The 27135-nt window shown below is 40.3% G+C and overlaps 2 protein-coding genes across 2 annotated transcripts; both read left to right on the top strand.

The window, feature by feature from the left end:
* The first annotated feature begins 954 nt into the window (after positions 1-954).
* Positions 955-3093, top strand: LOC117539082. The gene is made up of 4 exons (XM_034205108.1): positions 955-1346; positions 2260-2389; positions 2537-2777; positions 2928-3093. Exons 1-4 carry the CDS (start codon positions 1050-1052, stop codon positions 3091-3093), a joined length of 834 nt encoding a protein of 277 aa, XP_034060999.1. The 5' UTR covers positions 955-1049.
* A 383-nt stretch (positions 3094-3476) lies between these two features.
* LOC117539096 lies at positions 3477-4687 on the top strand. The gene is made up of 5 exons (XM_034205125.1): positions 3477-3620; positions 3788-3864; positions 3968-4148; positions 4244-4435; positions 4572-4687. The coding sequence occupies exons 1-5, from the start codon at positions 3503-3505 to the stop codon at positions 4661-4663; spliced, it is 660 nt and encodes a 219-aa protein (XP_034061016.1). The 5' UTR covers positions 3477-3502; the 3' UTR covers positions 4664-4687.
* Positions 4688-27135: the final 22448 nt, after the last annotated feature.

The raw sequence follows: 27135 nt of genomic DNA, 5'->3' as shown, positions 1-27135 counted from the left end.
ATGTAATGGACCATCACTAGGACAGTTCAATCCGGAACAGTATGTGAGGTCCTGGCTGGCAAAGGGAAGGAGAAGTGCTGATGAAAGAGCCTGTCCAGCTCCAGCCCCTGATACTGATGTCCCCAAGGCCTTCTGGAGCCTTTTCTAACAATGTGAAGTATATTGCAAAGCAGCTCACCCAGTGAGAAGACTTTTGGCATAATGTGCCGATTTGTACAGATCCTGGAGATAGAAGGACTTCAGACCAACCAGGGAGTTATCTGATCAGCTTGGTGTTCAATGTAACTCTTTACCATGGCTCAGACTTTGTTACTTGAAGTTACAGTTTCTCATTTTAGATTGTGCACATTTTGCATTTGTTTTTACATGTTCTTTGTTCATGCTCTTTATCATTTTTCTGAGTTGGAAAGTTAGATTGCATCATAGTTTACTTTATACATATTTGTATTCTTCAGTGGTGAAGTATATTGCAAAGCAGCTCAGCCATGTGAGAAGACTTTTGGCACTTTTTCGTTTTCTGAGTTGGAAAGTTAGATTGCATTCAAAATATACAGAAATACTTAATTTTGTTAAAGCTTTTTATAAAAAATGCTTCTGACCAGAGCTTTGTTTCCTTGTCATTAATGTTGAACACCACCAGAGGGGCTCTCACCTGAAAGGTCTCTGCTTCATGTGTCTTCAGCAGAAGATCTAGACTTTGATTGCTATATTTTCAGTTAATATTGACCTTACTGAGCTTTAGCCATATCCGCTGCCTATCATAAAAAATGTTAAGTACAGTGAACCTTTCTAAAATAGACAGTAGTAAAGAGACAAACCCACCAGCATTATAGTAGCCAAATTCTTGTTTGTGGGCTGTATATATAAAATTGACTTGAAAAAGTTGCTGATTTTAGAGTACTGGCACCTTTTTCATTCCAATTCAAGCACTGCCTATCAGGGGAATGAGCCACGGCCACGTGCATTGCCAAACCTCTCATTCGCATATAGGCTATCGGCAGGCTAAATCAACTCCAGTCACATCTGTGTTTTTGTCTGCTCTTGCCAGGATGTCTAAGCGAGTTAAACTTTGTGCTGTTGTTGGCTGCAAGACTCGGGACAGGGGACTGCATGCAATGCCATCAGTGGAAAAAGAAAATAATCTGTGGCTAGACTTCATTTTCAAGGGACATGTGCCAGAAGACCACGGCAGATTTCTGTTTGTGTGTTCCAAACATTTTACCACGGACATGTTTATGAACTTCTCTCAAGTCCAACACGGATATGCCTCCAAGCTAATGCTAAACCCGGGATCAATACCAACCATCCGGGAGCAGGCCAGTGAGGACACATCCAATTTTGAAGCTGTAAGTTTTTATTTAGCGGTGTTTCTCCTGATAAAGCTATCTCTAGCTTGTAGTATGTACCATGTAGCATGTAGCTTCGCCGTATCAATGTCGCCTCAAACCCAAATAGTAATCGGTTAGGTGTTTATATGTTTTTATAACATTTTATATTGTACGCTCCGCAGTCTTTGCTTTGTCTTTTATTTTAATTATCAGGCATTTGCTAACATGTTCAGACATACTGCCATAATGGCGATCTGTGTGAAGGCTGTAAAGCCACGCCCTAGCCGATAACACAAGTATTTATTCTCCTATTTATTAGTATTTTGTATCCTCTAAAATCATATTGAGTAAGTTATAATAACAAACGTAATCTTCTGTAGGTAAGTGCCGTTTTTTCCAGCGTTATATGTAAAAGCTTTTGTGATTGTAGTCTGTAAGAACGATCAGATCTGTAAGCTAAGCTACGCTACGCTAATGAGACATGCCGTTTTTTCCAGCGTTATATGTAAAAGCTTTTGTATGTTTACTTGTTTGCGCACATGAATATAAATGGGGATGTGTTAGGATACAACACTGTGTGTATGTATGTGAGGGGGGACACACACCATGAGTAAAACAGAACTAAAGCCCCGTTGGTCTGTTGTTGTTGTTGACGAGGCCTTACCTAGCAACAGGCTAATTAGTGGCTAGCACTCATTACAGTCAGTCTACTGAGCTCAGCCCCTCTCCAACACATCATCTGTATTGAGTCAGAAACACAGCATGCACGTTACGGTTCAAAACTAACTCAGATAGGAAAAGGCTAAGCAAAGAGCTTTGCTAAATAGAGAGTTTTAGCCCCCATCTTTTGGGATTTCAGACGATATTTATCCAAATAGTATTTTCTCATCCTGAATACTAAATTGAGATGATTTTGTTTTCTTCTTTACAGGCCAGCACCTCACATGCTACCAGCAGATTACCTGTGATGACAGATTCTGCATGTCAGACTGACCCACCCAAGTACCGTACTGTTCGTACACAGCTATCCTCGAGGACTCTTGGTTCACATCGAAGTACAGGTTAGAAGCACGTTTTTCAAATGTTCTTTGGATACATCTTGACATTCTGATGTTGTAGCCTTTAATGTGTGTGCTTCTAATTGTTGTAAAAATATTTTTGTTTTATCTTTTGTTTTGTTTTTAATGTCAAATACAATTATGTTACGGCTGTCCAGGCTAAAATTCCCTGCAGAAGCGTTGGTGTCGAAACACTTCCGTTGGAAGTGCCAGTGCCCTTTTTAACATCCACCCCCTTAAAGAGACCACCAAAGAGGCCCCGTGTGGATCTTGAAGAGGAATACGAAGATCCATTTGAGGGAAGCTCTTCTTTGGTGTTTTCCGAAGGCCAGGATGCAACTTATGATCCAGCAGAATCCATAACAAATGCTACAGAAACAACAGCCATGTCGTAAGTTACTGAAATATCACTATGTGTGAGTTTGTCTATGTATTGTATTTTTTGCTGTATATAATTCAAACATTGATAATAGGGAAACACCAAAGATCTCTAAAGCAACAATCTGTGTGATGGATATTAACTTCTATTTTTTTGTTTTAGTGGTCAAGAACAAAACCCCCCCCAGACGATCAACACATACATCGTGTATGAGACCTGCCTCATGGAGCTTTTTGAATCATGTCCTGTGTGCAAGCGTGTGTGTAATGTACAAACCAGAAGGATCGGTACATTCATATCAGTGCAGCAGCTGTGCCCCCATTGTTAGTTTACAAGAAACTGGAATAGCCAGCCTGTTCTTGAGAGTACTCCAATTGGAAACCTGCAGCTATCAGTTGCAACATATGTCAACGGAGCATCTTTCTACAAACTTTCAAAGGTAAATTAACTGCAGAAGATTGTATTGCCAATGTTTAAAAATGCAAATGTTGTTGTTGAATAAGATAGGACAAGGTAACAAGAGTGAGAAAATGATGACATAAAATAATGACATGTTCAGCTCTTTCCCTGTTTAAAAAAGGGCAGCTCATTTGCACTTTCCAGGTTCTCCTCATCGACTCGTCAACAAATCTACAGGTGATCTTTGAGATTAAAATGTGTTCTTGCGGTTTTCTTTCAACCATTAGGTCTTCAAACAATGAATATGCAAATACAACACCTTCCGAAGGCATGCCAGGATGTTCATTGAGCCAGCGATTGTTTCTTACTGGCAAAAATCACAGGAAGGCATGCTACAGAAGCTCCATGCAGAGGAGAAAGTGATAGTTGGTGGTGATATGAGGGCTGACTCTCCAGGTATGTATTTTTTATATAATTCACATTTTACATTTCAGAAAGGGGTTTCACTATGTGTGATTTATTCAATTAATGGTTCCTGAAAAACATATGCTAAACACTACAAGCAAAAATACAAATTCACCATCCGCAGAGAAAAGTAATTACTGTAAAACATATTTTCACAGGCCACTCTGCAAAGTTCGGAAGCTACACTATGATGGACCTGAAGAACAACAAAGTCGTTGACCTCCAGTTGGTTCAGGTAAGTGGGGTGAAATGAAATATCAATGTTTTTTTCTTTAACACTGTTTGCACGTTATATTTAAAATGTGTGTATCAATGGTTATTTGTATGTGTCATAACAGAGCAATGAGGTTGGTGGAAGCTACCACATGGAGTTAGAGGGCCTGAAAAGGAGTCTGGAGTTGTTAAAGGAACGTGGTGTGACTCTGGACTGTATTGTCACGGACAGACATCTGCAAATTCAGAAATTCCTAAGGGAAAGCAGCATCACCCAATTCTTTGATGTGTGGCACATAGAAAAAGGTATTTTTATTTATGTTAATTTCTATAATAATAATATAATAATATTTTGAGTAAACTTGTATGTATATTAACTACATGTTAAATGTATTTATTAGGGATTTCTAAGCAACTGGAGAAGGCTGCAAAAAAGAAGGACTGCGAAAAACTTCGAGGGTGGGTGAAGAGTATAAGAAACCACATATACTGGACTGCAGCAACCTCCACCACCGGGCCTGAGAGAGTGGCCAAATGGTTCCCTAAGTGCCTTCATCTACTGCGCATTGCGCAATACCAATGGATGGCTGCAGGTATGTTGTTCATAAACCATATTACATTACTCCTCTATAAATATTTGTAAGGGACAACTATTGAATACAGGATGTTGTCAGACACAATCTATAAAGCATGACAATTAAAATATGACTTTGATTTTCAAATTCTTAGGAACGCCGGCCTTTCACAAGCTGGAGACAATTCTCTCAACCAAGAGGATTTTGAAAGCCGTGGCCAAACTCAGCCCACACCACCAGACTTAATCTTTGGAGTCATTCCATGCCGTCATCCTGCGCTTTGCTCTAAAGAATGTTGTGTTTCCATTTATTGGAATGTTGTGCAGGTAAAATAAACCATAGTTACTTACTAATTAGTGACAATTTGTACATTCTTTGCTATTATTTACTTTTTTTCCCCTCATGGCGGAAATGAAAGACTGTACCTGGCAGCCCTGCACTACAATGAAAACGCTGAGCGTGCACAAGCCACTACATCCACTGGAAAGCCTCTGTATAAACTGCAGTTCCCAAAGGCCAGGAAGGGAGAATGCAGAGCAAAACCAGTAAAGACTGACCCCACATTCCGTAAGTGTTTAAAATATTTATTATACAACTATTTACAAGTATAAAATAAAAAAATTAGAAAGAACTTTCAGTTTTTTACATGCATATACTAATCTAAACCACATTTTTTGTTGTGCTTTTTTTAATATTGCACAGGCTACGTGGCCAACTTGATGGACCTCATATTCGACCAAGTCTTTGTGGACCCTGCACCATTCACACAGGAGCTTCTGAAGATACCCATCCCAGAGGACCTGTGTTCCCAATATGAGCGACCTGACAGGGAGGAGGTCATCTCCGGGTATGCTACACGGTTCAATTTGGCTGCCATCTGAACCCAACATACACATTTCGCGGATCAGGAAACTCCCTGCGAATCCTGAGGACAACGCAGGCCGGAATCACCACTCTGATCCTGCGTCCAAGGAAGCCCCAGCACCAGCTCACAAAGCTTCTGTAGGCTAGATACCTGTGACGCCTGAAATCATTAAAAAAATATATTGTGTCATTTATACAAAATACAAGTACATTTCGTTTTTTTTTATGGGTTCAAAGAACCGTTGATTTTGACAATAAAGTTCCGAGTTGATATCAAATGTGTCGTGATTATTCATGTTTGGATGGGTAAAGAATATTCTGATTTCAAAAGCATAAGGTTGTGTGTGGACTTTTTTTGTCGTACACATGGGTGTGTTATGCCATTGCTGTGTAATAATATATATATATATATATATATAATAGTACATGTACAATGAAAGATTGCATAAAGCCATATACACCAGTATTTATTTCCATGAACAATATTAGCATTCGTTTTACAATTTCAGTCAAAAGAAACAAACCACTCACTGCTCTATTTGCCTCAACTGTAGTCCACCATGTTCAGCTCTGTAAATATTCAATGCATTCTGCAGGGAGAACACATTCAGGCACACAGGCTCCAATCCAGGATGGTCCACCACAGGTTACAGAGTCCTCAAGTTCCTGCATCCGTCTTGACACCTAGTGTGATAAACATATTGAATGACATGTTAAAAATGCATTCTCTAAACAGACAACTTAGTGAAGCTATCAAAAATGTTACCTGTGGTATCTCCATGGAGCACATTCTCCGTTCAGAAGGCATCGTGGCGCAATTTGCACATGTACACCTGTAGAAAGAAGTCAATAACTGAGCTTTTAAAAACACATGAAACTACACACACTGCTGACAACTGAGGTGTTGTTGGAGTTATACTTTTTTATCACCCTAAGTTATTGAACTTTCCAACGGTTGTTGCACGATGTTGGAAGAAAAGGGCTGTAAACTATTAATAAACGCAATGAGGCCATTGTATATATGCTGAAAATATGAATGTCTCCCTTTATAAATATATATATGTATCGCTGTTTTTGCGTTACAAGCTCTAAGTTATAAACTGTACACATAGCATTCTTGCTAATTAGCCAAAATATGAACGTAATAAGTAGCAATCATCGTAACGGAGTAAAATAAATAGGAACAACAGCTTGTCAACTAACCATTCAGAAACGTCCTGCTGCAACCGAGATGTTTGCACCTCCACCAAAACCTCCGCTGCTTCAGGGTCAGTCTCTGGATCCAATTGATAATACGCTTGAACACATGCATTGCTCTGAGATGACATGTTTATTCCACACTCGTAATCACAGCAAGCATGATAACTTGACTCTCACCGGCTCATGCCCCGCTCTTCTGCAGGGGGGCGTGGTCAGCTGCTGCTCAGAATTTTCAAAGACAGGCTTGGAAAAGAGCGAAAATGAGCGAAACGAGGCATGGCTAAAAAATGATCTGTTTGGTATTTTGAAAAATAAAATGTATAAATATACCTTATATAGGTATGGTCATACACTATATCATTTAAATATAGCATGATAGGTCTCCTTTAAGTATTACAAGATCAATAAAATCTAATAAAATTAAATAATGCTCCCCTTCCTCCTTAGTTGGAGAATTTGGAGTATAGTTTATAGTGTGGTGACACGTTATTGGACATAATTCACCTCTCGTACTGCTGATACTGTAGCAAGTTAGATTAAAATGCAGTCAAAATGAAAACAGCCATTTTGATTTCAGAGGTTTATTGAAGTCTGCCAGCTGATTGGTTGGATTCAGATGAATGGAGCATGAATGAAAACAGCAATTTTGTATGCTATCTGTTTAAATAATTGAATAAATAATTATATTAATACATGTGTGTATTTTGCATTTGTATCCTGTTTTTACACATAGTCAATCTAAGGGCAACACATGACTTTGTTTGTGTGTACATACAAATATATGTACTGAGAATATTTGGTACATATTTGACGTGTCTCAAACAGCTACAATTATATTTTCATTCATCACAGGTTAAAGTATATCATAATTCTGACAATTGCAATCAGTATATATATTTCAATTTGTTCTGGAATGAAACAGGAAACAAATACACATTTCTGAAATATAAATTGTGACACTGCCCCAGGAAAGTTAATGATCCAGTTCATTGTTCATCAGTTGTCTGAGTGTGATATACAGGTTAACAGTTTCAAACACATCATTTGTTAATTTCAGATTATACTCTGACATTAGATCCACACAGATATGGAACACATCTTCATCACATGGGAAGTCCTTGAACACACACTCATCAAGGCAGACTTGAACTTTCTCCAGGTCCACGTGGTGCAAACAATCTCTGCCTCCATACAGATGAGGGACTGCATGCAATATGGAGGGACGTCCATGGGGTGATCGTGAGTTATGGACTTGACGGACTCTGTGATTGTTCCAAGTCAATACAACCTCATTAAGTTCTTCCTAGGAGGCAAATAATATTCAGTCAAATAGAATGTATAAAAATACTAGGCAGTGGTGATTACTGCCTTAGTCAAGTATACTCCTTGTAGAGGAAACTTCTGTGTAGCTATGCAGTGGGAGTCACCGACTCAGGAAGGAGACACGGGAAGAGCAGTAGCTTTGATGTCAAACACATGATGGTTTATTTGGAGTTACGGCCGGAGGATTCACATCACAAGTCCAAGAGTCAGAGGTTCTGACTTCACGGTAGAGTTGCCACGTCAATTCTGAAGAACTCTACCCCAGACCCATGTATTTAGCTAGTTCAGAGAGCATCATCAACATGCTGCATAACAAGATAGAATGATAACACCTCTATCAGCTGACGCCAACAGGCAGGAACAGGGAGACAAAACACTGAGAGCACAGCAGCCAAGGTTACAGGTGCCTGTGCTCAGTCAGGACAGTTTGAACTGATACACTGGGTCAAAGTTATGGGCCTTGGAAAATATTCCACAACACTCCTGACCCATGGTTTGTTATATTTGTGAGATGTGTCTTCTAGTTGTACTATGGTAGGTTGGCACAATCATATTAATAACTGTAAAATGTAAATTGCAGCAGTGCAACTAATGTTATATCTTAACAGCTATAAAAATGTGGTGGATAAACCCGAAAATAAACCCTACTTATTTGACACAGCTACTCTGAATACCCACATATTTTTGTTAGCCAGAAACAATAACTTATTATTCATTCTCTCCACGGAAAACAGGCAATTTCTATTTTACACATGGTCATTTGTGGCTCTTTAAAAATATTCACCACATTCAACATTTATTTATTTCATAATGTGACAAGTACCTGTATTATTTGTAGAAAGCAGAACTGGATCAAGGACTTGTCCAAGAAGTTGTCTGAGAAGTAGCCATCTACACTCAGTTTGTCAAAAAGGTCCATCCAAAACTGGACACACTCACTTCGCAAGGTCAGCCACCATCGTTCAATACGTTGGTTTCCAGTGCTTGGACCAAAGGTTACATTGTCTGTTTCAGCTTGGTTCTCAGAAAAATGTAAAAACTGCTGCATTTCAGCCATATGGCCATTTTCTGTTCCTAAATCAAGTCTGAGTCTGGCAGGGCACCCACCAGCATTGATAACAGCATCAATAAAGTAGCCAGCGATGATCTTCGGGTCTTTGTTTGTTTTGTAAGCTTCAAGCCATATCATCTTTCTGGAAAACCCGTCAATGCATCCACTGATTGCAATTCCAAATGGCTTAAGCTTGTCGTAACCATCAATGTGCCATACATAGTTTGGACCACAGCTGTGGTAGATGCGCCTTCGCAGTCTGTTTCTTGACCTCAGATCAACACCTTCACCATCCAATAACTGTAGCAGTATTCGCACTGTTTCTCTGTCAGTCACAATTCCATGTAACCAACATTTTTGGTGCATCCATCTGTAACCATGACACTGACCAGATGTTTCCAGTTGCTGTTCAATGAAGGTTGCCACCTCAGCCACATCGGTTTTATTCTTTCGACGCCAGAGCTGCTTCTTGCTTAAAATCCTTTCAAGGGTGCGTTTGCTTAGTACAACTCCATGTGAATCAGCAAGCAAATTAAGTATTTCATCTGTTGTAAATCCACGTTTAAAGTAGTCCTCAATGTACTCACAATCCATTTCCGTATCAAGATAAATAGGAGAATTCGAGCCAAAGAGCTGCTAGTTTGTCTGTTGTGACAAAGTGTCTCTTTTTATCTCATAATTATGACTTTTTATCTCATTATTTCGACTTTCTTATCTCATAATTAAGACTTTTTATCTCATTATTATGACTTTTTATCTCATAATTTCGACTTTTTTATCTCATAATTATGACTTTTTATCTCATTATTATGACTTTTTATCTCATAATTTCGACTTTTTTATCTCATTATTATGACTTTTTATCTCATAATTTCGACTTTTTTTATCTCATAATTATGACTTTTCATGGGGATTTTATTTTTTTCAAGTGGCGGAAATGGGCTTCCATACTTTTGTTGCCGTCTGTGAGGAAAAGAAATGGGGCTCAGAGCCTCAGAATACTGAAATCTGTATTTTTAAAATATTTTTTTCCTTCTAATTTGTTATTCTTTTCAAAATAACACACTGTTATTTACTCACCAATAATACACAATTATCCTTGATTTTATTTATTGGTTTAATTCCATAATCTCGGGCTTTTTTGGCCTCCATCAGGGACTGAATTTCAAAATAAAAATAACCGGACATAGGCATTACCCAAGATCCTCAGCTGATGTTTTAGCCGCAATGCATGCTGGGATTTGGTATTTATATGATATGAAATCCGGAAAACATTTGTGTACCTTGTGTGCATCTAGTGGTTAAAGCACGTTATTGAATTATTGTGTTTGATTAAAAAAATATTAAGAGTACATACTTGCATAGGGGGAAAGTAGAAATATAGAAATATAGAATATAAAAAATCAAGAAGATACTATAAAGTGATCTCTACAATAAAACAGTTTAGTGCAGCATGTACAAAGATATTAATAGGAGGAGGTGCAAAACAGAAAAACGAATTAACCTTTATTTAAACATTAAATAACAGATTAAGGTCTTCTTTTAAATAAGAAAAAAACGTTGGGGGTATCTATCTACAGATAAATATTAAGCCTGACAAAGTACTTAACGTCTAATATATTGCTTTCCTGCAATGTTAACTATGTTGAAGCACTTATTTGAACTGATATTATACATATGAATTATACTCGTATGTATGTAGATATAATAAGAAATGTGCAGAATATGACAGTTTAATGGTGGAGGTTCACACATATTGATAGATGTCTTGTAATGCACTGTTGAGGAACCTGTGACCCAAGTGTTTCATTCAGTGCATAACTACACCGTAGTTGTGTATATGATATGTCAATAAACCTTTGAAAATCTTGAAAGGGATGTGCAAAATAGCCATAATATACAGTCTTTAATTAACTATTAGTAGAGAATAACGAGTAATGAATATACTTTATTACTCGTCTCCATTCATGTCAATTGCAGATACATGTTTAGTCTTCTCAAGCACCAACTATCAAATATCTCTCCTGATTGTTGGCACTTGACAATCACCTTACCTGCATTTTACTCAGGTGTAACTAAAGTCTGATTTAAGGGTTGTTTATATTTCACATAATTAATCAGAATCTGCAAAGTAACTCAAATAAATGCAGTGGAGTAAAAATACCAGGTTAACCTCTGAATTGTAGTGGAGTAGAATTACAAAGTAACAATGAGCTGTCATGTGGGTATATATAGCGATTTTCACCCATTTATTAATTATAATAAAAAATATATAATAGTTTTACATTTGATAACGCCAATGTGTTTAATACTGGCAACTTCTAATTGTGGGAAAAACGAAAACGTTCAGCAGAGACGTCCCATAGAACATTTTGCGAAACACAATAGCCAGCATGTGTAGTTCTGGGGGGGGCGTTCGATTCCAGTTTTGGATAGTCTGGCCTGGTTTCGTTCCATTTCACACAGCTGTTTGACGCTCTGCGTAACCTTACGGGGACTGTAGTCCTAAACGATAGCTGGGGATTATGGGTAGTGTAGTGTCTTCGGCCATCCTAAACTCAGAAAGGTTGACAATCGCAATGACGCTCGAAATGTCCCTTATAGACCTACGTCTGTTTCCGGATATTTTATTTTGAAATTCAGTCCCTGACGGACGCCAAAAAAGGCAGAGATTATGGAATTAAACCAATAAATAAAAGCAAGAATAATTGTGTGTTATTGGTGAGTAAATAACAGTGTGTTATTTTGAAAAGAATAACAAATTAGAAGGAAAAAAATATTTTAAAAATACAGATTTCAGTATTCTGAGGCTCTGAGCCCCATTTATTTTCCTCACAGACGGCAACAAAAGTCCGAAATTATACGATTTAAAATAAAAGCAATAATTGTGGCTTGATATTGAGTAAGAACATGTTTTTATGAACCACACAGCTTCAGGTCTTCCTCGACCCAACCGGAGAAAAAGACGTGCTGCAGGCAATAGAAATACATTGCTTTTAAAATCGTGCTGTGCAATACGAAAATAAATCATGCTGTGCAACACGAAAAAAAGGGGCAAATCGTGTTGGGGAACACGAATCAATAGATTAAAAATCGTGTTGGTGAACACGAAATGCCGTGAGACTGGGTTGTATAGTCAGGCACACATTTATGAGATTTAACAATGGCCAATTATATTTCTTAAATAATATGTAGCCTATTCCCAGAGCATAATTTATGGGGCAACAAGGTGAGGTGTAAAATGTGTTTTAATATCATACATTTTACGCCAGCAAACTTCTTGTACGGACTTCGGCAGTAGTGAAGACTCACTGAACGAATTAAGTACAAAGACGAATCGTTCGCGAACACCAGAATCACCAGAAGTCGTTCGCGAACCAGTGAACGAATCTTTAAAGTGAACTGAATCAAAAGATTCGTGTCCCCGAAGGGAATCTAAGGCCCAATCCCAAACCACTCCCTCGACCCTACCCCTCCGTGACGGAGTGAACTCCGTCTGTAGCCACACTCGCAGCTCAACGAGGGTCCCTGAGTCCCTCCTGTCAGAAGGAGGGAGTAAATACAGCAGCAAGCTTTGGGACGGCCTCCCCTCTCTCCGGCAGAAACAGGAAATGCCGTAACTGTATGTAACAACAGTTTCAAATCAGCATCTCTTAGACAAAAAATGTAAATTAATAACTCAAATAAAACTCCAAACATCTTTCATTGTGTTACTTTTTTGTAAAGCTCTTTTAGTTTTAAACCTGATGTTTATAAGCTTCTTAGTTTTTGCAACAGTTTGTAAATATACACAACTTTATAATAAAATGCACACATTTAACTTTTTCTAGAATAAACACAGGTATGATCCTAAGTTAAAACATATGAGGTTATCATGAGGTTGTTAACACCGCAGTTTATCAGTGGATGTTTGCTGGAACTACTTGTAAACAGCTTGTTTCCTGACGGACACACACAGCGTTGAGACCGGTCAGGTAGAGACCGGTCTCAAGTCAGCACCGCTGCAGACTCGTTGTTTGAGGGCTTGATAGCCCACTCCCCCTCCACACCGCTCCACACTCGTTGGTTTGGAACAGCCCTCAATATGGCGGACCCTACGCGTGAACGCGCAAACGGAGGGGTAGGGTGTAGGGGGCGGTTTGGGAATGGGCCTTAGGCCCATCACTACAAAACTCTGTACTCAAACCGGAAGTACTCAGCCGCACACCCAGCCGCCGGAAGTTGATAGACGCCATCTTGTGCACAGAGCCTTATTTCTCTATTTTTCCGAAATGGAGAGGCGAAGTCACGCCCATCTACTTCCGGACCATGGGACCCCGGAAGTGAAAAATGTACATTGAATTCAATGGAGAGAGAACACGTATCTTTTGATCCCTTTTTAATTGTGCCACGAACTACACATATGATTTTGTCAATCTTAAACAATCATTTCCATGTCAAAAAAGTCACATTTTGTCGTAAAACTGCTGAAATATAAGACTATGAAAAATACGCTACTACAAAGACTACAAATCCCAAATCCCATTCTGGGTCGCGTAAGTGATGTCACAGGCATGCTCGGTGATTTATAATAAGACTCGTAATTAAAGCGAAGAAGAAGAAGATCTCATAACTGATTTATTCCCTCCAATAAATTATAGATCGCTAAAAAAAAATTCACTTTTACAAGATGCCTGTGTGCTTTGTACCAGGTTGTAGTCATAAAAGTGATCATACCACTTGCTCCTTCTATCGATTCCCATCTGATGAAAGGACCAGGAGTCGCTGGATCAGAAATATCAGGTAATATCATAGGTAATATACATGTTGTGCATGGAACATAGTCAAGTTAGCTACCTAGCTAGTAGCGAGCACGTTAGTTAGCATTACATTACTTAGCCTTGTCATTTTTAGTAGCCTTACCATGAAGTTATTATTTTATTACATGAAGTAAACCAAAATGTTAAACAGTAACCAAACATGATGGTAAGTATTTCGTGAAACATTTGAAGAGTAGCCTCCTGCGCCCTCCACCGGGTGCTAAGGAAGCAGTTCAGGGAGAGTCGAAGGCAGGCATGGAGCTTTGCATGACATTCTTCTGGACGTGTTTCATTGTGATGACAATCTGTTTGTTGGAAAGACAGTCGTTGTGTGCTTATTGAGAGAAAATTGTTAGAAGAGATAATTATTCAAAGTGTTGTTACTGACCTTTTTCTCTTTTATTTTCTTTATCTCACCTGTAACTGCTGAGACGTTGAGAAACATGCACACTGACCTGCTCTGGCAACCTGATTTCCACTGTACGTAATAGTATTTGGTCATGGTATATTATTTATATACATCAAAGGCACAATGCACCCCCCAGAGACACACATGTATTGAGTGTGATATTTTGCATAGGTCATGTGAAATCATCTTTACATACTAGAAAACTGTAGGAGCGGCAATTTGTTTTGAAATTGAATTTTTAATATCCGATAATAAAGTTGATCTGTTTTCTTTATTCTTCTCTCTTCCCAGCTCCATCCATCACCATTCTCTGTTCCTGCAGGTCCTGCTTGCTAATCAATGCTCATATTTTTTTACACAATTACAAATAAAGTCATTGTATTGTATGACATGAAGTTGTGCTTCATTCGGAGTCAATAATAAATTCATTCTGCCTTCAACTACGCAATGATTGTGGACTGCACCGACATCCATGTAGCTGCCCCCCAGTAAGATAAACCAAGCAAAGAGGGTCCCCATCATGCCCAAGGACATCCAGCTGGCCCGCCGCATCCGCGGAGAGAGGGCTTAGACTGACCTGAGATCAGCACACCCAAACACAACGGCTCTTTTAAGAGCCACCTACATTTTCAAAGAGTTGCAATCCTACGTTATTATAATGATTAAACTGGTTCATGTATCACTTAGTTTACTGAACCGTGATGAATGAAAGTGAAATGAGTGAGGTAGTGGTTTACTGAAGTTACAAAGACATTAATATATGAGTAACAGTAAACACAAGCTTCTGTCAATTATGGATCATTCAAACTATTTATATAAAAATATGTAATAAAGTTCTAAAACAAGTATTCGGTATATTCCTTGATAGCTTTTGGAGAAGGTTGTTTTTAAGTTTACTAAAATCTATCGTTTCAACTGTTTCACTTTATAAAAAAGGAACAGGTGAGTAGAGCATCATTGAGTTTCTTATTCTGTCAGTAAATTATCCAAATGAATGTTTTTCATTATTTTAGTCAACCCTAAACAAATTGATTGTACCTTTTAATGATGACCTTACATGGTCGGCAAAGTTAAATTAACTTCAGAAAATCAAATCTATTCTGAGAAAAAACTAATAAATGTTTAAAGATAGGAACTTGCCATCCCACTGAAAAACAGTCCGTAGAGATTTAAAGGCGTAGTTGTAGTTCAATCCAACGTTTCATTTGGATTCATTTGACAACAGTCAACTATTTTCATAAAGAATATATATATTTTTCAAAGTCAACTTTATTGTCAATCTTACTCAGTTTGAGAGATCAAACAGACGTTTAAATAAAATTATACAATTTACAGATATGTATACAAATATATATATATATATCCTATATACACCATCATGTATAATGATGGTGTATGATGTAGAAGGAAGTGTGGTAGATAACAAGTAAATATAGAGTTACATACAGATCCATGTTACAGCAAAAGATGGAATAACTCAGAAGCACGCAGTATAATAATAATTACATGCAACAATTAAATAACTGCTCAGCATCTCCACCACAATCCCAATCTGCTGTGTCCTGTTTTCCTCCCCTCTGCATAACACCCCATCACACATACGAAACACAACGCAGAGTCCGAGGGTGTTAAGAGTATGTTTATTGAAATGTCCTCCTCTCTACTGGCCAACACAGGGAGCATATGCTGGGTGTAGAATTGTTCCAGGAGGAGGAGATTTCCATGCCATGCAGGGTCTTTGGGGATGGGGATGATGATCGCCTCCTTCGTGGTCCACACAACAAAGTAGCAGAGACTCCGGTCTGTGATATGCAGCTGCCCTTGGACCTGGTGCCAGTATGGGTGATTCTCCTTGAGAATATATGACCCACCCTCCTCACGGAGACAGAAGGATGGTAACTGGACTGCCTCCGCGATGGTCATGTTCCTCTGGCTGTGTGGACACTTCACCTCCAGCAGGGCAGATGGCTGCACAAGTCCATCGGGTGATGCTCCCAAAACACCCGACTCACTCACAAAGAGACCAGACTCGATTCTAACACTGTCACTTGATAGGCCTCCACAAAAGCCTTCACCCCTTCGGCCTCGTTTACAACCCCCCAGTTGACAGTTGGCGATGTCTCTGGCCAGTGGGTTGTATGTCTCCTCTCGCTGTTGGTAAAGTTGAGACACCGGCTGGACTACTTTGGAAGTGCCAGGCTTCCTCCACTGGCACTCAACATCTGTGGAGCTGATCCGCCACATGGCAAATATTGCCAATGCTGCAGCGTGGCTGCATTTGTACATCTCCTGTGCACAATCACAGACAGCGCTCTGCATCGCGCCATCGTCTCCCATGCAGATCTGTAAAAATAAAGTAAGTATCATTTGTTAGCATGCTATAATAGATTGAATGAGCAATAATACAAGGATGGTCCGGATCTGGGGGTGGGAGGTTTATTTTTCCATAGTTTTGTCCTCTTGTCTGTTGTTATTGTTTGTTTTTTCTGTATTTTTTGTAATTTGTGTTGTATTGGTTGTGATTGTACATTGTATTTTTCTAAATGTGTATGAATACATTTTTGAAAAACATTTGATCAACAATAAAAAAGGATTTGGTCAGGATCTAGACTCAGTGTGTAGTTTATTAATTAATCAATGCTCTCTACATTAGGAAAACACATACCGGTGTACCAGAGGGAGTCACGCAGCTGTGCCTAGATAACCAAAATCCTTGAATCTACACACAGCAAATAAACTCAAATGACACAACGAGAAAAAGGAGATCACACATACAGTATAGTCGATATAAAACTGGCCGCTTCAATCTGAAGAGCAACTAAAACAAAACACGGGAGTGTACCTTGTTCTTGTGAACACTAATGTTATCCACAGCATACACAGAGACCACGAATTTCTTAAGGAGAAAACTAGTTGCTAAAACAAAACACGTTAGTGTACCTTGTTAGCTAATGTTAGCTAGCTGACATTAACGTTACACATTGCACTCATATTACTCACCGAAACCTTGTAAAGCCGGTCCCGCATGCTGGCTCTTACAGAACCGACTAACTCCCCTTTCATATAGGTACAGTTCTCAACGTGCCCAGACTTGTAGTGATTTTCACCTCGTAAAATACTTGTATTCTCATTCTGAAAGAATGTGGTGAAATGTGCTAACGTGACGGCCATCTTTATGTTGGTGACGCGTATTGTGCGAGACCAGAGACCTGTAGTTCACTGAGCGGTTTCACACGAAAAAATGTGTAACTTCACAGTTTTACGACACATTTTTATTTTTTTGACTTGCAAAATGTTCTTTTAAATTGACAAACATCATATGTGTCATTCGTGGCACAATTCAAACGGGATCAAAAGATAACCTTTCTCTCTCCATTGACTTCAATGTATAATTTTCCGCTTCCGGGGTCCCATGGAGGCTTTCGGAAGGGGAGGGACTTCGCCTCTCTATAAGGTCCCATGGACCGGAAGTAGATGGGCGTGACTTCGCCACTCTATAGCTGGCCCTCTGTGAATGTACAGAGGGACCAACAAGCTCTCCCGTCTTCACAGTAACTCGCAGAGACGCCATTTAACCCTTCACATTCCAACAGAAAATGAACAGGCATATTCGAAAGGATTTATTTCTTTGGAAATGTTATTTTAAATACAAGTAAATCAAGTTATTTAGGTCAAACTAATGAAACATTTAACAAAAATAATATATATTTTAGAATATCTTAGGCCCTCACAGAGAGCCTAGAGGGCCCTGACGGCTCGCCACTGGTCCCTAATATATTTGTAGAAAGGCAGGAAATGGAATTAAATTGAGAAAATGTTTCATTGCGGAGGACCCCCTGTTTTGTGTCCCCCCCACTTCTCAAACCAAAGTTACACCCTTGCCTGTGATCATTAATGTACGTCTCTTTATAATGACCGCTCAGAGGAGAGAATTTCTCATTTCTCTAAATGCCTGCTGCTTCCCCTCCTCTCTCCTCGGTTCCCTCCTCGGCTCGCATCTCCTGTGGGCGGGACTAAGACACGAGGATAGGAGTCGAGGAAGGGAGTCGAGGAGGGGAATTAGAGAAATTAGAAACCTTCCAGTTCTTATTATACATCCATGGGAGAAAGCCCGTAAGCGGAACCCGGAAGTGGCCTTCGTGCCAAAGAGCAAGAGGGAACAAGAGCAACACTGACCCCTCTTTATAAAGGTTGCCCGGTGATAGGGCTGAACAGTTTATCCTGCTACACAAGGAAGACCTGAGGTTACCTACTGTAACCCAGCTTCTATGAGTATTGGCGCAGCCCTCTAAGGCTATCGCTATTGGGTTTACCCTTCTGCGCCCCCGCGCAGTACTGAAAACACTTGTAGTCCACGCCCACCCGCTAGGTGGGCCCCACCCTCGACCCTCCTTCCGGTATAAATAGGGAGGTTACCGGCGATCTGCTCCCATACAATATAACTTTTCTTCAGCTATTCGTAGAGCCAGTGGGGCCCAGCGCTTAGAGGGCTGCGCCAATACTCATAGAAGCTGGGTTACAGTAGGTAACCTCAGTTCTATTTCGTATATGGCTTCGCCCTCTAAGGCTATCGCTATTGGGTTAAGGGCGAAGCATGATGTAGTCTGCGCCCCACTGGGTCCGTCCAGCACTAGAAGCACAGACATACCTGCTTAATAACACCCCCCTGCCTGTTGTGCCATGCGTAATGGCACATCCCCGTCCCTGGAGCAAACATACCTGTTTTCCTGACGGGGTGAAGGCTGGGAACAATACATACCGACTGCCAGAGGCGTCGCCTGGGGTAGGCATCCGGGGCTTTAGCCCCGGATGTTTTTTCTTTAGCCCCGGACAAATTCTCCCTCAATAATATAATACATTAACCTACTTTACCTATAGGACGGACGGCAGAAATGTAATTTCCCATGTTCAGTGAATGCAACACAGAGGCAAGATGACGCCACCAGACCAATCAGAGAGTTGCATGGAAATACACGTGTTTTATTGGCTGACAGGTACGTACCTCTCCTCTGTGACAATGTTTAAACTTTAAACTGTCAGCCCGGACGCGGAGATTCTGAAGATGGACATTACACATTTATTTAATAAAAAAGACGGCAATTCTCAAGTGGTGGCTCACACAACAACCCCAGAGCCACCACTTGAGCCAGATGAACAAGGTATGTAAATGTCAGTAAACTTACAAGTTATGCGAACATGTAAGCAAAGCATAAATTATAGCTACGTTGACGTTACTTTGAATCGCGCGGGTAAGCTAAACCGTTAGCAAGTAGCTATAGCTAGCCAGATATATTAAATAAACACTGTCATACAATCTAAATGTTGTGTTTTTTAGCGTTACTTGGTGATTTCAAAGAAAGCTCTCTGGGAAATGTTGACTTACTGTCTGTTAGTGTTCGACATGAAGCTAGAAGCTACCTTACAGAGTAGTACACAGTTGATCCTGATTCCTGAGTCCTGTCAGTTAAAGTGTTTCATAGTTAGCTTAGCTAAGCATCAACCTAGCACTGAAATATATATATGGATGTTATGTGACAGTATTTCTGAGAAAAAGTCAGCTGAAATGGTGGCATAGTTGCCACTGCTTTACGTGTCGACAGCATGTTTGAACGTATTTGCAGCAGTAAATGTGGCTGTCTGGCCACTGACGTTGCCATAACAACACCTGCATTTAAATGTGCAACCTCTTTTTGTGACAGATTTTGCATGAAAATATAATTCTTCTGATTTTTATTTCCTATTGACAGCTAGTTTCTATGTGAACATTATGAGATGGTCAGCCAGCTAACAAGCTTTTTATACAAATATTTCAGATCAAAGCCAATCCAGTGGGGCTCCTGAAAGGGAGCAAGGCACACTATGCTCCCAAATATTAAGCCTTGACCCGCATCTTAAAGTTGATATGATCAAAAAATGATCTGCATTGTCGAAGGCCTTTTTTCCTCATTATCATGTCAAATTGTACAGCTTTCCTTAGTGTTGAATGCAGAAAGATGACTATATTAGAGTATTAAGTGAAAATGACTATTAAAGTTTTAAGTAAATATATTAAGTGAATTACTCAAACTGCATTTGTATAGGAATGATTCTGTCCTATTGGCAGATAACTACTCTAACAGTGATATCTACAAGAGATGTAAATGTAACTATTTTCAATTGGTTAGTATTACATTTTGTGACAGTGTGGTGACACTCATTTTAATGAAGACAAATGTTTGTATCTTGAAATTCATTTATTTGACAGAGCTGGAAACTGATACATACTTGTTTGTGTTTACCTACACAGTCATCACAGATGAGCCAAACAGAGTAGAGGATGAAGAAAGGAGAACAGGAGAAAGGGACACACAAGAAGGAGATACAACAGACAAGAACAACAATGGAGACAACAATGAACAGGAACACCAGAACAGACAAGAGTCAATGAGTAACATGACTGATTTAGGGACTGCAGATACAGGGCAAAGGCAAGTGAGACATCACTGCTTTCCATCCAGCATGTTTGGCCAGCAAAAGAGATCATTTCAACCGCAAACAGCAAGAGATGAGGGATTATTATTTCCTCCTTCCATCCCTTTTTTCTCTTTAATCTGATTACTAACAACTTCTAATAATTTGACATAGTTTATGATTTAATTGGAAAATTAAGTGTTTTTAAATAATAAACCCGATTCTGATTCTTTGATTTCTTTTTTGACATATGGGTGTTGAGAGATGTATCCATATCTCTTAATGTTGCTCTCAAAGTGCACAAGATTGATGCTTTTAACTTCAGTATTTAAAAAAAGTCTTCCTGGGGGACCCCAGAGGAGGTGAGTTCCCCCCAAAATAGCACTTTATCTCTGCTTATGTAACTCCGGTGTAGTGTCCCCTCGTCAACAGATCACTCAGAGCTGGTGATTACTTTCCTGCATTTCAATGGACAGCATATAAAAAGGACACGTGAGCTGCATTGCTTAAGAGATCCTCTCATGCTATCTCTTTTACAAAATAAGTGTCCAGTCAACAACAAAACATCAGTGATCGTATAGTGGTAGTATATTTTTCACAAGCAATGTGAAACATTAAACTTATACAAACTGGTGTACAAAACTCACATACCTGCGTTGATCTCCTGGAGTGTCTCGACTCTTTCTTCTCCACATCTCTTGTCCACCATCAGAGATTGCAAACATTTCAGAAACAGCTAGAGGTAGGGGACAAACAACTTGTTCGCTGGGCATGTCAAAAACCTCCCTGCTTTGATCAAGACTTTAGGGAGCCTTTCAGCCCCTCTAGTAAAGGGACTGGAAAGCAAGCTTTGAAAATGCAGTACCATCTACATGCTGTCATGTTCCAGACACTGCTCTCAACCACTCAGGGCCTGCTTGAATACCTGCAGAAAGAAACACTTGACTTGGTGCAGGCAGTAGATTACAAAACAGCAGTTGAGAACACACTGAAAAGTTACCAAAGTAACGAGAAAGCACATGAGGTCTATGACAAGACCAAGGCCCTGTGCAATGATCTTGATATTCCCGAAACTGTGACAGAGGAAGAAGCGTAGAAACATGGAAGACTTTGTAGTCAAGGCATCATGTGGAGCAATGTGAAACATTAAACATAAATAAACTGGTGTACAAAACTCTCATACCTGCATTTCAATGGACAGCATCAAAGGACTCGTGAGCTGGGTTCTGGTGCTCAGATTAGCTATTGATGATCACGTTGATAAATCATATAAAACAAATAGCCAATCAAACTAAAAACATGTTGCTGTGACTGTGAGCATTAAACAATTAACATTAAACTAAACAAACACAACAGTACGTTATTGTCCTTATAAAATATAAAACATACATTTTGTCCACCGAGATAATACAGGCACCTTACCCTCAAGAGATCCTCACGTGTTATGAGAATCTCCCACAATCCATTGCCGTAACAAAGCTAATGCAGGCACACGTTTGTGACACCAGATGGCGCAATTGTGTATGTGCGTGTGGGGAGTCTTGCAGTAGACAATTTGACTGTAGCGCCGCCACTGTGGGCTAAGCCCCGAATGTTTCCAGGTCCAGGCGACGCCCCTGCCGACCGCTGTGAGAAAGTAGAGACGAAGGTCCCACCTTGTCCTGCGATCATAGAGGGGGAACAGCCGCTCTCTCCGTGTCAACCAGGTAGGAGAGCTCTCAGCTGGATCCCTGACATCACTCACTCTGACCAGGCACTCCCTACGAAGTGTGTCAGAGGAAGGGGAACGTCCCTCTCCTACGAGGGGAAAAAGGGCCGCTCTCTGTGTGCCGCGAGGCAGGAGAGAGGCGCACAGCTGGATCCCTGACGTCACTCACTCTGACAGGACACCCAGTACAGGGCATGTCAGAGAGGAAAGGGAGACATCCCTCAAATAAAATTGAATAAATGAACAGGGGGAAGACCAAGATGCAGCCGTGCAAATATCTTCCACTGACATTCCTCCGCGCAACACCGAGGAGGAGGAAATTCCTCTGGTTGAGTGCGCTTTGATATTCTCCGGGGGCTCCACCCCAGAGGAGACATATAGGCCATAAGGTGAACCCTGTTATCGTTTCAACCCGCTCCACAGAAGTGAAACTACACAATCTTTAGTTCATAAAAAAGAACGAGTCATGCTTATCCACCAAAAAAAATATCGTCGCTAAAATTCCTGCCAATTCTTCTAGGCACGTAATTATTGGCTGAACTAGTCCCTTCGAAGCGTAATAATATCTTGGTCCAAAGTCGTGCCACGGTTCGTCACGTGATCGTGCTACACCAATTGGGTAGCTGCATATTGTCAACAGAAGTGAAAGATGGCGGCCGCCATGGTTACGCTAAACCAGACCAAATGGATTCTAAACAGTGCTGTATGCTTGTTTTATGTCATGTTTTGTCATATGTCTTAATACATCACTAAGTCCGAGGTATTTGCGTTATATACGCGGTATTTGTGAGAGGTTTTACTATCTGGGAACAGAGTTGACCATCGAATCAACATTGACTAGCAGCGTTTATCAGCCAACTCCAGCTACAAACAATTTCCCCACGGGGATTAATAAAGTATATCAAACTCATATTTATCAAACTATCATTCCTGGACTGCCATGTTCACATCGCTAGGTTCATTGGGATTATTCCATTAGACTGAGGACTTTTTGTCTGTCTGTTGTTACCCTGTACACGTTAAATGCACTCTTAAAATAAACATGACTTGATTTCTGCGTCCAAGAAGAAGGTTAACTTGTTACGTTAAGTAATTTAGATCAATAAAATGCAGTACTTCCAGGCTGAAGACTTTTCTTTTTGTTGCTGCTTTTAATTGAACTATTCATATCTTAGACTGCACTGTAACTTTTATCCATGTATTTTTTCTTTTAATGTTTCTTTTATTAGCTTTTCTTTTGAATGACTGATTTTAAATGCCATTTTCTTAATGTCTTTAATTTTTTGTAAAACACTTTGAATTGCCTTGTGTTGAAAAGTGCTATATAAATAAACTTGCCTTGCCTTACTTATACCAATGTCCATTGATTCATTTATTTACTCATTCATCCCTCCACAAATGAAAACAACACTGATGAACCATAAAAACGAGATTTATTACAAATATAAAAGGTATGACATAGAAAACAGTAGAAGGACATGTAATGTAGTATAATTGATTGGTGTCAGGCTGGGCGGAGCGGCTGATTGGTGCTGTGATTGCCTCAGCTGGTTAAAAGAGTCCTGCTGATTATACTCTGTTCTAGTACCAAAAACAAACGTATCTATGAGTGATGTGTGAGCGCGTCGGCCAGGCACTAAAACCAAAAGAACAGAAAAGAGCTTAAGAAAGATGGAAAGAAGGCTCTTTTATTCCTATTCCTCACTGTCAGTGTCAGGGCAGTCATCGTTCTCTTCCTCTGTTTCTTTTTTATTTGCACAATTTGAGCAACGACATAAGTCTGTGCAACAGAGTCCTGCAGAGAAGCATGAACATCTGCCTTTCTCACAGGCAGACTCTTTGCAGCTGCAGTGTATCACATGCAACACACTGTCAGGGGCAGGATTTCTTGTCATCCAGGTGACGTGTAAGTTCCCATCCTCTATTTCCCAACCATATCCAGCAGGTGATGGAGCATTCATTTCTCTTTTGAGACAGGACCTCATTATTGCTGCCTGGTAATTTGCCCTTTTGCAGTGCTGATGGAGGGCATCATGAGTAGGGGGAATGCTTAATTCTGGCAAGGCCGATGATGCCATACAGAAAGCCTTGTACCTAGCATCATTTACATGTTCGGCTGCTGGCTGATCATACAGGTGACATACATACCGGCAAAGAAGTGCAAATGTTGATTGCTCCAAGTCAAAGTTAGTACCTAAACTTCTGAAAGCCTTAAGGTAGTCATCTTTCTCACATGCAACAGCAAATGACTTTCTTTTGCCTTTGCCATAGAAAGCGCTTGTGGAGTCACACCCAGAGAACGTGTGAATTCCAATCAAGGCTGAACACACACTGGTTCCGAGAGCTGATGACACCATGGCAATGTCAATGATCCGTGTCCTGTTGCCAGTCCCTGTGAACACATATAAGCTGCATGGCAAATCTGCCTGCAGACTTACAGCAATGACTGCCACATCAGTGTCCGAGCTCTTGATGATGACAGCTTTGTGCTCCTGTGCAGCATGTTGGGCATGTAAAAACACCCGTGTGTCACATTCCTCATGATCACACTGCAGGTCTTCAACAACATCAACAGACTGTACACCCTCCATGACAGTTACACAGTGGCATTGATTTTGATGGGCAATGTACAAGCTGAGGTTTTTACCCACTGTTGTGAGGTCTGCATGTGTCCATGCCACATAAAGGAATTCGGCCAGTGCTTCCTTATTTTTTCCGTCAGAGAGAAACTTCTTCCACTGGGTTGGAGTTCTCTGATCTGGGCTGAAGATTGTTATTAGTTGTGACCCTGTTTCAGCCTTACACAGTTGATCCCTTTGTCGCTTGCCTGCTTTGATGATCATTTTCTCCTTCATCTTGCATATAATGCACAGGGCAGGAAGGACGGGGCCAGAGCCTGCGATTGGCAGGCCTGACCTTGATCGTAGCTTCTCTGTTTGGCTTCGGTACGTGCTGCGAGACGTCGATGGGATGGGCTCGACCTCAAGGTCCTCCCTAACGTCTTGATCTCCCTCACGTGCGAGCCGTCTTTCCACCTTCGTCATGGCCTTTGTGTCGGTAAACCTTATGTAGCATGTGTGGTGGAAGCCAGCGTCCTCAGGAATATCTTCGAACTCGAAATCAAGACAGTGCTTGTGGTTTTCAGCCACCACGTTCCGAGAGTCTCCCTTCAAGCCGAGCGACCGTTGTAAGCTTGTCCTGTACGTATTCCATCTTGTATTGGTAAAACAATCAACCTTTTCGTGCTTCACAGACGTAATATGCATGTAACAATGTTTGTGTGTTGACAATTTTGACTTTTTGAGACTTTCTGGTGCGTTTTCCTCGTCTCCGCTACTCGATGAAACCATGGCGGCCGCCATCTTTCACTTCTGTTGACAATATGCAGCTACCCAATTGGTGTAGCACGATCACGTGATGAACCGTGGCACGACTTTGGACCAAGATATTATTACGCTTCGAAGGGACTAGTTCAGCCAATAATTACGTGCCTAGAAGAATTGGCAGGAATTTTAGCGACGATATTTTTTTTGGTGGATAAGCATGACTCGTTCTTTTTTATGAACTAAAGATTGTGTAGTTTCACTTCTGTGGAGCGGGATTTCTTTTCTAAAGGACTTTTCGAGGTTCACCTTGCGGCCTAATATGCCTGTGACACAGCCTCACACAGCCAGTGTGACAGCCGTTGTGTAGACAGAGGTTGCCCGATCGAGCGCTCTCTGTAATGCACAACCAGGCGCTGAGAACGGCGCAATGCCGCCGTGCGCGCTACATAGCAGACAGCGCGCGCACCACTGCGGTCAAGCCAGCCTCCACTTGGGAAAACACAGTCAAGCCAGCCCGCACGTGATATTGGGGTGCGCGAATATTAGAAGCATTACGGTAAAATCCCAGCGCTTACTCGGTCAATAACAAAAGCACCTATAAAAACAAACCAAACATATTAAATTAAGAAATATGTACTATATAATGTGATCAATAATTATTTAAAACAAACTACGTATAACTACCACGAGTAAATGTAAAATGTAAGGAGTTTCAAAATAAAAGTCCTTTGAAATCTCATATTGAAATCTCATATATGAGCTATCAGCCCTGTGTTTAGATAAGAATAAAACGAAATCTCTCCCTGATCCAAGACTCATCTCACTGCAGGGTGATAGAATGACACCCCATCTACTCACCCAGAAAAAATCAGGACATTCTGATGTGGAGTTTCAAAATAAAAGACCTTTGAAATCCCATATATGAGCTATCAGCCCCGTGTTTAGATAAGAATAAAACGAAATCTCTCCCTGATCCAAGACTCATCTCACTGCAGGGTGATAGAAGGACACCCCATCTACTCACCCAGAAAAAATCAGGACATTCTGATGTGGAGTTTTAAAATAAAAGACCTTTGAAATCCCATATATGAGCTATCAGCCCTGTGTTTAGATAAGAATAAAACGAAATCTTTCCCTGATCCAAGACTCATCTCACTGCAGGGTGATAGAAGGACACCCCATCTACTCACCCAGAAAAAATCAGGACATTCTGATGTGGAGTTTCAAAATAAAAGACCTTTGAAATCCCATATATGAGCTATCAGCCCTGTGTTTAGATAAGAATAAAACGAAATATCTCCCTGATCCAAGACTCATCTCACTGCAGGGTGATAGAAGGACACCCCATCTACTCACCCAGAAAAAATCAGGACATTCTGATGTGGAGTTTCAAAATAAAAGACCTTTGAAATCCCATATATGAGCTATCAGCCCCGTGTTTAGATAAGAATAAAACGAAATCTCTCCCTGATCCAAGACTCATCTCACTGCAGGGTGATAGAAGGACACCCCATCTACTCACCCAGAAAAAATCAGGACATTCTGATGTGGAGTTTCAAAATAAAATACCTTTGAAATCCCATATATG

The sequence above is a fragment of the Gymnodraco acuticeps genome, unplaced genomic scaffold (genome assembly GCF_902827175.1).
Source record: "Gymnodraco acuticeps unplaced genomic scaffold, fGymAcu1.1, whole genome shotgun sequence".
Classification (NCBI taxonomy): Eukaryota; Metazoa; Chordata; class Actinopteri; order Perciformes; family Bathydraconidae; genus Gymnodraco; species Gymnodraco acuticeps.
Note: the sequence above shows the minus strand (reverse complement) of the source record. Positions and strands in the feature narration are given on the sequence as shown.